General features: G+C 36.0%; 1 protein-coding gene across 2 annotated transcripts in view; it reads right to left on the bottom strand.

Moving 5' to 3' along the window:
- The window catches only part of nfkb1 (nuclear factor kappa B subunit 1), a 64,449-nt gene that overhangs the window by 41,826 nt on the left and 10,187 nt on the right, over positions 1-12,436 (bottom strand). For both annotated transcript variants that reach the window (XM_062982411.1, XM_062982412.1), the window contains exons 2-3: positions 5,750-5,799; positions 2,923-3,010 (exon numbers count right to left, since the gene is read on the bottom strand). In XM_062982411.1, coding sequence (XP_062838481.1) covers positions 2,923-3,010; positions 5,750-5,791 — 130 coding nt within the window. In that variant the 5' untranslated portion in view covers positions 5,792-5,799. The remainder of the gene's footprint in view (positions 1-2,922; positions 3,011-5,749; positions 5,800-12,436) is intronic.

The following is a 12,436-nucleotide window of genomic DNA, read 5'->3' as shown; positions in this document are numbered from 1 at the left end:
GTTGTTACTTTTGTAACAATGTTAGCTGCCCTGAGTCCCCGCAGGGAGATGGTGGTGGGGGTATAAATAAATAAATAAATAAATAATTATTATTATATTACACATAGACCAAAAATCATAATCCAGAAGCCATTCACTTCATAGCTGCATATAGCCCTGTGCTACTCTCCAAATGTTGTAATGCCCTGTAGTTACCTAGACCTTCCTTTTAGAACAGAGGGATACTGTTTGCTCGACTCCAGTAACCTCACTCAGGTTTTCTCAAAGATTATTGCAAGTTGTTCTGCAAATATGTCAGCGAGTTTCTTCAATAGTCTGGGATACAGTTCATTTCACCTTGTAGATCTGAGTTTATTCAAGTTAATCGATTTCTGACTAACTCTTTATCATACTTGACTTGTAACCTGGATTCTTTGCCAAGGTCTCTGCTGGTGCATGGAAGCACATAGTCCTCTTTTGGGTAAAAAAAACCCCCAAAAACCTGAAGCAAAATAGGCATTGGGAAGTTCTGCCTTTTCATTTCAGTAAGTTAAATGTAACATCTCTAAAATGCTTTAAAAAGTTTGAAGTTCAAAAAGGCAATGAGACACCAGACAAGCTTCTCTACAGAGGGCATTCTATAGCCCCTAAGGTCCCTACCAAATAATGTTTTGTTCAGATGTAGATTAAGACTGTTTGATGCTGCTCAGTTATAATATTCCCAATATTTTGTTAATTATTCATAGCTGTTTTTTTTAAAAAACTGCTTTTCCAATGTCGCCTTTATAGCCTTAAGGTGAGCTTTCATGCATACAAACTTTTTAAAAAATCTACATTGTGTCAATTTTCAAATATTTTTTCCCTTGCACCACATGTATAAACAAATGTACAGCCACATAATGCTTCAACATATTAAAAGTGCAAAGATATGTCTGCATAAGTTCCATTTCAAACAGTTGACAGGACAGGGGGAGCAAATAGGGACATAAATCTTTGTAAATTTCATTCTTACAAGCAGGAATGAATAATTTTACTATTTCTCCTCTTGCTGCAACAAATATTCCGCACGCTGCACTATTCCATTATTCGTAAATCAGAACTTATTCACTGCAAAACAGGACAAAATGCACAGGGTATTTTATTCAGGTGGCAGCACTTTCTGCACAGAAATATCTTTTTCCTTACATAAATATTGTTCTCTGTAGAAAACCACTTTAAAATGTTTTCTGTTAAGAAAATGCAATTTACTATGCTAAAAAAGCACATGAATTTTTCAAGACAAATTAGTCTCCAATCTGTCAAAATTCTTATTCCATAAATAGTTTCAATTAAAGTAGACTAATCAGATCAACAGCTAAAAAGTGAGTCAACACTTCTATAAATCTCACTGATTCAGTGAATCTACTGCAGTTGGAACTACTAAAAGCCATTGCTTACAATTGTACAAATGAAAATGTTTACACTTCAAATCTAGTTCTGTGGGTATTCTGCAAGGAAATCAGGGATCTAAAATGTTCTGGAGGTGATAAACCATGAGAGCCATTCAAAAATATGTATCCAATAATAGTGTTAAGTATCAGAGTGGCTTCACACACTGCAAAAAGTAAAGAGTAATACATACTATGCAAAATGCAAAACATGGTACATGCCAGTGTCTTTCCCAACTTGCAGGTTACACTATACAGTATGCTCCCAGGAAAAAAATCACTGGCATAGGTGTGTATGACATATTACATTCAATGTGTAGTTTGTCCTGATATATATGGATCCAGAATAAAAAAACTTTCATTTCCACTATTTAAGAAGATACTAAACAAAAATGGTAGGAGTTTTCATGATTTTACATCTAACAGAAAATGCAACACTTAGCTGTATGGAAAGAAGATTTAAGTGATGAACAAAATTAACTTTTCTTACATTAGCAAACTTCATAAGAATAAGAACTTCCCCAGTAGTTTAACAGTGAACATTTTTTCCTGCCACTTTGGACATGATCTTGATTTTTATGTACCATATAATGCATATTTGCTCATGCCAAGTGAACACAGTGAAAACAAAGTCTTAGGATCCAGTGAAGTCTAGTCATGGCAAGAAATATCTCTCAACTTTATATGTCAATATGTAATAAGTTAATCATTACAGTTCACTCTGGAGTAAAGGCCAGAGACCATTCCTTTTAAAAAGTTAGGAGAGTAAAATGAATAAGAAATGAGCAATACTCGTTGAAAGCACTGTCAGGTAGTACGCAAAGAATTTCAGAATGAAATACAAATTGTGCTTTATGCAATTTGTAAAATGTGGAACACAATACTCTTTTTAAAAAATACAACTGCAGAGTATTAACTGAACTAGCAATACTAAACTGAAAGAACACATTTAGAACTAAGGACGAAACCAAATCAAAGGCCATTAAGTGGTATTTATTTAACTGTACACTCTATTACAAATGCTTACATTCACAGCTATCTATAACCCTGGGAGCACTACCTCAAAGGACTTTACTGACTTTTCTATCTTAAGCATTTTGTCATAGTCATGCTCCAGTATCTTACAATAAAATACCTAGAAGAGCAGTAGAATAATTTAGATAAGATCAATAATAAAAGAAAATAAGAGAATCCTTGCCTGCAGCCATACAGAAAGAGAATAGCATGCAAAAGGAAATAAGAACTAGAGGAAAAGCAAAATCAGTTACATTTTCTTACATTTATAATTATTTTCAGAATGATCGATATTCAGTGAGTAGTCTAAAGAACACATATTTAAAATTCAGAATTTTATCATGCAAAATTTGAAGTGAAAGAAAATTGTAATGTAAGACTAAGATAGGTTCTCTCTTTTTATGCAATATTAATATTTCTAATAGTAATTATTAATAATTTTAAACATAAATTTCTGTGTGCTTCACTCCAATAATCTCTGTCAAGCAGTAATAGGTCTTACCCGTGCGAAGTGATATATCAGATGTAATCATGCTTGAATTATTGAACAGTGGATTCATCCCCATGGGGTAGTGGTCCATTGGAAATACCTGCATTGAAAATATTTACACTTTTTAATAAAGTTAGTGTGTTTAGGAACTAGCAAGATTTAGGATTGCTTACACTGATTTTTAAAAAATAGCCTGAATCCATTAATAGGACACCTGGAAACCCAACTTTCAGCCCTCTATGCATTCTCATGCTTCCCAAATTCTGAGAGAGAGGGAACAAATTTTAGTTATACAGAGGGAGGATAGAAGAACGTAAGCACTTTTATAATGTAAGATATGATCCACATATTTTGAAGCAGATGTCCATCAACCAAAACTTGTCCTGTATAGCAAAAACCCCACACCAGTACACCTTCCAGGATTTTCACCATCATTCAAATGATTCATAGTACATGAACTGAGTGATCACAGTATCACATGAACTGAATGATCACATAGTACATGAACTGAATGATCACAGATCATATTATTTTCATAAACTACCAGTAAACATGTGCCTAACACTTCCTATATTGAATCCAACAGCTGTGACCCTACAAGGGAATGTATCATCAGCAACAAGATTTTCCAGAAATAGAGAAGGGACATATAGCCCACAGCTCTCACTTTATCCCTTCCATATGCTAACCATGAAAACCACAGCACAGGATTACCTTCAACAATTGAAGCCCTGCATGCTGTTATATACATAAAGGATCTCACATTTCAATAGTCAAGTCTACAATCATTGTTCCAAGAAATTCAACTGTAAAATGTGCAGATCTCTCACAGTCCTGTGCTCTTGAATTACATTGTTCCATTCTGGAGGTTACAAGCTTCTCCAAACTGCTGCTCTTCAGATTTTGGACTACAACGGACTTAAGCCCCAGCTAATAATAGTAATAATATAGTAAGGGATCATGAAATATGAAGTTCAAAACATCTACAAAGTACAAGGCTGAGAACATGTGTTCTCGCCTTTATACATACATAAATACATATACATACATACATACATACATATACATACAGCTGTACTATCTGATATTGAAAAATACCTTCTAGTCTGACTAGGATGTGAGAAAAGAACAAGAAAAGAATTGTCAAAATCTTGGTTATGCTTCACAGTTTACTGTGGGTGGATGCTATGCATTTGGAAAAATTGGCTTTCACTAATTTGACCACAGCGTAATATAAGGAGCTCAGAGAGTACCCAAAAAGTTGAAACTCCCACTCATTAATGAACAAGTGAAACAGTATCTAAACATTATGACTCATACAGGATGCATTAACCTAAAATGCAGTACTAAGTAAACACATTGATAAATTAAGTCTTTCAAAAAGCTTACTTTGCATTTTAAGAAAATATGGATAGAAATATGTCATTAGCTTAGTGGACAAGATATAATCTCTTTTATCTGCTTCTATCAGTTTCTCACAAAGAGCTGCAGACAGTATTCTACTGAAATATTCTTTCTTGAAAGATGTATGTACACAAAATAATTAAAGGAGTTTGTCTATAAGAATTTTAAATACAGAAGCTTTTAAAGAGTGGCTTATAAATAAAGCAACACTTCAAAACAAGAGAAGATTTGTTCTCACTTTAAATAAGTGCTCATTGTTATAGAGCAACTAAGGAATAGGATGCATTATGGCCTGCAGATATTGGATTGCAACTCCTAGCAGCCTGTATCAGCATAGACAATGATAAGGAATGCTGGAAACTGAAGTACAAGAACATGTGGAGAGCCACATATTTCCAGTTCCAGTAGTAACTGAATGGAGTAGGGCAGTGGTTCTCAATTTGTGGGTCCCCAGATGTTTTTGTCTTCAACTCCCAGAAATCCTAACAGCTGGTAAACTGGCTGGGATTTCTGGGACTTGTAGGCCAAAACACCTGGAGAACCACAGGTTGAGAACCACTGGAATAGAGCAACAAAGCAAACCTATAAAGGCTTCATTTGCTCATTATGTCTCTGGTTAAATTACTACATTTTAACTACTTTCACTGCCAGCTATTTAGGATTTTAGTTCATGAGGCTCTAAAAACAGGTCCTAGCATTGCAAACCTATCTCGCTTTGTGCTGGAGCATCCCAAGATAGTCATTGTTTTGATTGCACCAATCCATTCCTCAAGAAGTCTGTGCATTGCCCTATTCGTCCATGTCCCCCCCCCCCCCCCGCTCCAGCCTTTTCCCCAAGAATTGTGTAACTTCATGAGTCCAAAATCTCAATAGACTGGAGCTTTGTAATTAATTACTCCTACAAGTTCTACAATACAGAAATGCTTAATTAATATCAGTGTCTGGAATACGCTGCAAAACTATGCTGTTTCTGTGCATTGCTTTTAAAAAAGGAAGCTAATGGGATGAAAGCAGGAAGTTATATTTTTACAGCCAGAGATCCCATCAGTCTGCTTTCTGGAAGTTAAATAACTAAGTGGCCAAAATGGCATGTCACTATCCCCAAACTCACTCCAGAAGCACTTTTAGATTATCGCACCAGTTGAAAAACTGTGAACACCTATTCAAATCGCTTTTAGTTGCCTAAAATTGGAGTTTCCAGGGATTTATTTTGGAAAGTATTCCTTTTGCATGAATTGATTTAGTTTGAAATAGATTCACAACAACATTGTGCGGTGCTAAGTGATTCTGGTTGTGACTACAGGCTTTAAACCTGCCTACAAGTTGCATATGGTAATTCCCATAATGTCCAAACAGTCTTAGTTTCATAAGTAGCCAATAACAAACGTTTATATATTCTGTTAACGCATTGCTGTCATTTGGGACAGATACTCACTTGATCTCCTAATCCCAAGAGATAAGCACTTTCATCTGCCATCCTGAGATCTGAAACAATTAACCAGATACTGTAAATCAAAACAAAATAATAAAAGTGAATGCATCGATAAAATGGGGGAGGAAGGGAAGATAACAATATCTGGAGGGAATACTACAACTGTATTTGAAAAACAATTTGTTTTAACTACAATACTGGTAAAGTAAAAAAGAGAAAGCAAGAAAAAGAAAAAAAATAGGGACAACATCTCTAGAATGTAGCAATTTAATTGTTATTTTAATTGTAATATACTGTACTTTATCCAAAATGTTTGGGACCAGACATATTATGGATTGTGGATTTTCAGATTTTGTATTCCATTGATGTCAAAAATATATATATATTTGGAACAAAGGCACCAACGTGTTTTTTTTCATTAAAAGGTTTTTGTTTTTAACACACACACACACCAAATTACAGCTGATTTCATTAACCAATAAGAAATTATGATCAGCAGCACTGCCAAATTAAAGTTGATAAAACTGTCATGCTGTTTGAAGTTATATTTATTTAAAAACAATAGTTCTTCCAGTTATGAGGGTTAGGATTGCAGATATGCTGCAAAAGTGGGGAAAAGTGAATATTTCTGATGGGGACTGGGAACAGGATGCCACCGTTGTGAACCCCAGCGGAAAAGAGAAGCCAGTCCCACGTACCATTTAATTTACCTAGCAGATCCCAGCTCCTTTTTATCTTCCTGTATGGCTTGAGGAAGGTACAGAGGGGATCAGAAATACTCAGTAAACCAGTAAAGGAGGAGGAACTGGCCTCAACAGATCTGTTTTTCCTTTTCTTCCTGTGTGCTGTGTGCTCCTATTCCCACAGTACTTCACTTTCTTTGCCCAGGTAGAACAGAGATTTGCAGAACACAAGAAGATGAAAAAGGGGCAAAATCTCAGGATAAGCGAAATGGCACAGTACTGGCTTCTCCTCTTACCTGTGTGCTATGAGTCTCTGTTTAACCTGGGAAAGGAAGGGAAAAGCTGGGCAGAACAGAGACTTACAGCAAACAGAGTAAAGAGGAGGAACTGAGTCTGCCCAGGCCAGAGTCATTAATCTAGTGGAACTGGTTCACCCCTCTCTTCCTGTGTGCCACATTTCCTGTTTCCTTCAGCACATTACTTGCCTGGGTGAACAGAGATTTGCAGAACACAGGAAGAGGATAAGTGAAGTGGTTACTAGAGCTAGCTCCTCCTCTTCCTGCCAGCTGCAAGGGTCTGTTTTGCCTAGTCAAGGAAGGGAGATACTAGTGGGACAAAGTCTTGCAGCATGCATGTCTCCCACACAACCCCTTCCTTGCCCCCAAGGACAGAACTGCCATGTCAATGTTCACATGGCAGTCCGAACTTCAGGAGGCAGTGGCACTTCAAACCCATGAATACTCAAAACCACAAGTGTGAACCCATGAAAGTGGAAGACCAACTGCTTTAAAAAGGATTAAAGATAGCATTGCAAGAAATACTATAGGCTACTCAAAGGTGATTGAAGGGCCTCCACACTACACATTCTGGGATTTGACATTCAGATAGGATCAGAGCTACAGCAGTTGAAATGAAAGTTCACTTTCAGAAGTAAGCACTTTAAATAAACGATTGCTGCACCCTTGCAGTAAGCTAATCATGGATGCAAAAAACAAAAAACAAAACAAAAAACAAAACAAAAAAACAAAAAAAACAGATGAAGAAACAGTTCAAAGATACATTTTCTTTCACTGGAAACTTGGCAATAACTGATTCTAACAACCCAAGGCAAAATCCCCAAGGAAAGGCTTTCTGCATAAGTGAGAGGGAGCACCAAACAGCACAGTACAGTGGACCCTTAATAGTCATTGGAATTTGGTTCCATTGACCCTTGATGGGTACCAAAATCTATGGATGCTCAAGTCCTTTACGGCAGTGGTTCCCAACCCATGAGTCGCGGCCCAGCAGTGCGCCCTGAGAATGAAAATCTAGTTTGCAAACCTCCTTCATCTTTATTTTATTTCCGCTCCTTTCCTCAGAGCTGACCATTGCATTGGATAGACCACATCAGCTTTAGATTATTAAGTATGGTCTTCTGTGGGCAAGCAGATGGCGACTACTGGATGGCATATGTTCTGTATCAGCCACTAGAGCTGAGGTGGTCTATCCAATGCAATTTTCTTAATCACCACCCAAAATAACCAAACCGAATCTAAAGTCAACCAAAAACTGATTTGTAACCCTTTTGGTACTAATGTTGGAGAGTAGTCTCTGTTTATGTGGTTCTCGATCAAGTGGTCCCTAGTCAAAGTGGTCCCTGTTCGAGTGGTCCCTGGTCAAAGTGGTCGCTAGTCAAAATAAAGGTTAGGAACCACTGCTTTCCAGCATACTTAAATTGTGTCCCTTATATGAAATGGAAAAATCAAGGATTGACTTTTGGAAAAAAAAATCTGGTGGGGAGAAGGTTGAATTCATTGATATGGAAAACTGACTGTAATGCTCTTGCATAACTTCCAGGTGTTCCTAGCATAGCTAACATGCCACAACTAACATTTCAATCATAGAATTTGCATAGGAGAATATCTTCATGACTTGTGTCCAAAATCCGTAACACATTGATATCACTGGATGAATCAGATGTAATTTTGTATGATTCAAATGTGAGCAATAGATGAATGCAAAATGTTGCCTGTACTGACAGAAGGAAGAAAACCTCACCCCAAAATAGAGGCCATCCAAACTATATATCAGTGCTTCCCAAAGTATGAAATATCATGCTTCTATAATTTCATGCTTCAAGGTGTCTTATTTATATCAACATCTTTTTTTAGCATGTTATAGAATGTAAGCAGAAATATATACACATAAAAGAATTCAAATTCGTCACTGCATCTTTCTATTTGTTCACTTAAAGAACATAGACTTCCAGGGAGGAGCTGAGTGATTTTTTTCCTGAAAAGAGGGTGGTAGGCCAAATGTTTGCTATAGAGTTCTAAAATCGAACAACCTGTAAAATGACAGTTCAATTTTTAAAAATCTGGTCAAGCCTGAGTTCCCCAATTCCTCTTTTTCTCTCTCCACTAGAACTACAATTTCAGTATTAGTATGATGCAGGGGGATTAGTGAAAAATAGGTTGTAAGTGTCAAGTTGCAACAATGTGTTCGCAGTAAATAAAACAACAGAAGCTTGAGCTGGAAAAGAATGGTATTCTATTCTAGCTTTTCCTACAATAAAACAGTGGGAAAAGGGAAAAGTAGAAAAGCCTGCAGCAACATATTAAAGATGTTTGGATACCAAAACGCAAACCATAAGGAAAGTGGAGGCTGGTGAAAGAAAAGAAACCATGCCTATATTTTGAAAGAAACCTCCATGTGACCTTTAGAAGATTCAAAATTTTTAGCTTACTTATGCAAGGTTTACCTTACATGGCTGTTTCACATGCGGATATTGTTAGTTGTGGATTTAAAAAATTGCTGAAATATGTTGAGCTGCTCTTCTTTTTTATGGTGTAGGAAACTATTCCCACTCTTTCCTTGTATCAAATTTTCTGTTAAAAATGCAATCCTTCTTTAACTAAGGTGTACTTCTATCAGCCTAACTACCTTCCTCTGTATACTCCAATTGTTGGCTCCACATGTATTTTATTAAAATCCCCATTTCATATATAAAAGATACATGTGGGTCAATAATTTTACTTAGAAAACCTCACATATCTGGTATTTTATCATTCAGCAATTGATTCAAGACTATTTGAAGCCACATACATTGATGGTGATATAAAAATTAACAACAGTAACAACAACAGGGCTACTAATTATAGGGACTACCAAACTGGAACTATTTGACACTCTCTTCAGGCTATCAAGAGTATACAAGACCATGTTGCCTCATTATTAAAAATGAAAACTTGAACAGCGAACAGATTCTACTATAGACAGTTCTTGAATTGTCTCACTCATTTATTTCCATCCCTGCCTCTTTCCTTCACCCTTCCACTTACCTAAACCCTTTGCTAACCTACTCATAGATTTAAAGTCATTATAACACAATGCTGATAGCAGCAGGACATGTGGATACTTCCAGACAAGACTTTTATTGAGAAACCACCATTCCTCATTCAAGGAATTTTATGGTGTGATCCAGGCAATGGTGCCTTCTATTTGTAGCTCTCCTCTGTTTCCCCATCACTTTTGTCTGCCTTTGTCTGCTATGAATCTTCCCTTAGAAAGCATCAATTTTTGCCAGCTCCTTAGTAAAGTCAGATGTGGCAGCAGGATAGTGACATTATATTTTATTTTTGGCCTAGCTGTTGACACCTTACACCTGGCCTTACCTAGCGGCTTGACTTCAGAAAGTAACACCGCAGTGGTATCACAGACAACTCCCTTATCCACAAATTTGATATCCACAGCTTAACTTACCCATATCTTACCCATATTCCAATCCCCCAAAAGCATCTGTAGACCTATCTAGGTTTTCATTATGACCTTATGGTATGCTTTTAACCCAAGTATAACCAAAATATAGGGTTCAGTATTACCAATGATTTCAGGTATTTACAAGGAGTCCTGGAACATGGACTCAGAGAAGATAATGTACTAGTAAAACAGTCCTTGACCTAATCTGGGGATCAGCCAGAAAAATAAGCAGACCACACTTTGTGAGGACAAATAGTAATTGCTACAGAACAAAGAGGCAAGATTCACACTGTGAACACACAAGAGCAACTACTATTAATCCTTGATAAATGGTTAATTATATTCCTAAACACACACAAACACCTTCTAGGAGCAATAAAATACTGCAGAATGTGTTCAAGAGCTACTATATACAAATACTATGCCATATGTCAAAATATGACTATCCACATGTCAAAATAAGAGGCATTTCAGTATTTGTATTTCTCATGAGGAATTCAAGTCATTCATGTTCTGTTCCAGGCCTGCACAACTACGGCCCTCCAGATGTTTGAGCTTCCAACTCCAATAGTCAGGCATTTTGGGAGCTAAAGTCCAAACACCTGGAGGGATGCAAATTATGCAGGGCTGCTCTACTCAGACATTACATTTAAAAAACACAACAAAAAAAAAACAAAACAAAACCTCCAACATGTCTTTCAAGAGTATGATGCATGGCCACAGCAGTAAGAGTACTGTACACACAGAACACAACTATTCCAACAAGCAAAGAACGGTTGTTGAAAATGAAAGATAAATTAACAATTTTGATTAGAGAAAAATCACTAGTGATATTTATTAAAGATTAGGACGTTTAAACTGTTATTTGTATAGTTAAATTTTAATATTTTTATTACATTTCTATTCATTCTGTTACAAGAGAAAATTTTTTTTTACAATTCATATAATGAATTCTTTTCCTTTCCTCAATGTTATTTGCAAAGTTATGAGCAACATATTGACTTTTTTTTGATAATCAGTAGATTGGTTTAAGAAGTAGAAGTGTATAATTGGCAATTATATTTGAAGAAGCTGTATTACTTAGTTTTGTATAATTGTCTTAGAAATGTTGAAAGTCAAATTGAATTTTTATTACTTCTTCATTCTTAACTATATTTCTTTCCCCTGTGTTAATTACTCTTGCATCTGATTTCTCTTGTATTCTTCTCTTTTCTTTAAGCATATAGCTATTATATATGAAACTTTAATAATAAAAATCTGAAAAAATCATGTCCCTCAAAGACAAAATAAGAAAAGACTGAAATTAGGGACGGCCTGTAGTAAATAGTTTTGGGCTGTACAGTATTTACAATACAAAGTTGCAGAACTTGATAGCCTGTTTCAATGTTATTGTTCTGTCCCATGGAACCATGGAAATTGTAGTCCCACAGTTTTTAATTATGTAGTTCTGGGGTACCTCATTGCCAAACTACATTCTGCAGGATAGAATCAGTACAGTTAAAGCAGTTTTGAACTACTACAATGTTTTAGTGTAGATTCTCTGTTAATGCATATGAAACAGAACACACTGGAAAAGTTACTTTTTTAGAAAACAGCTCCCAGAATCCCTGGAAGCTTTGTGATTTAGTGACTTGAAGTTCATAACTTTTCTGAACTATTAAAACACAGCCTTTTAGGATTAAACTAATAGGTGTTATTATTGGAACAGCTTCAGATTATGTTATATGTAGTAGCAGGCAGTCTCAAGTGCAAGATTTAGTTCATTATCAACATGTTGCACTGTGCCCAAAAGCATAATGAAAATTAATCTGCAAGACTAGACATTGCCTCCCAACAAGTTAACATGTGTATCACGTAAGACTGCTTAATAAACTAATTATCAAAACAAACCCTGAACTAAATACTAGATTAAAAGCAGGAAAACTGGTAGAATAAAAATATTTGAATTAAATTATGAATGGAATGCAAAACAAAATAAGCAAACATCTGACATTTGTACGCTCTTGCCTAATAACCACCAAGTTTTATTCCACTACTGCAGATTTTTCATCACTTAGGAGTCTGGGGAGAGGGAAGGAGGAGAAAGAATCCATACATTTCTTGCAAAATCCTTTACTTAATTGCATTCTTTCCTTTTACAAAGTGTAATTTCTAAAGAAATCCACAAGACAATTTTCTATGTGATTTCAATGTACTCTTGCCTGTAAACCTTCTGTTTTGGAAGATTTTCCTCTTTTCACAGTTAACTGCCAATTTTCCAGAGAAACCT

The sequence above is a fragment of the Anolis carolinensis genome, chromosome 5 (assembly GCF_035594765.1).
Source record: "Anolis carolinensis isolate JA03-04 chromosome 5, rAnoCar3.1.pri, whole genome shotgun sequence".
Taxonomy (NCBI): Eukaryota; Metazoa; Chordata; class Lepidosauria; order Squamata; family Dactyloidae; genus Anolis; species Anolis carolinensis.
This window is presented reverse-complemented; position numbering and strand designations above follow the sequence as displayed.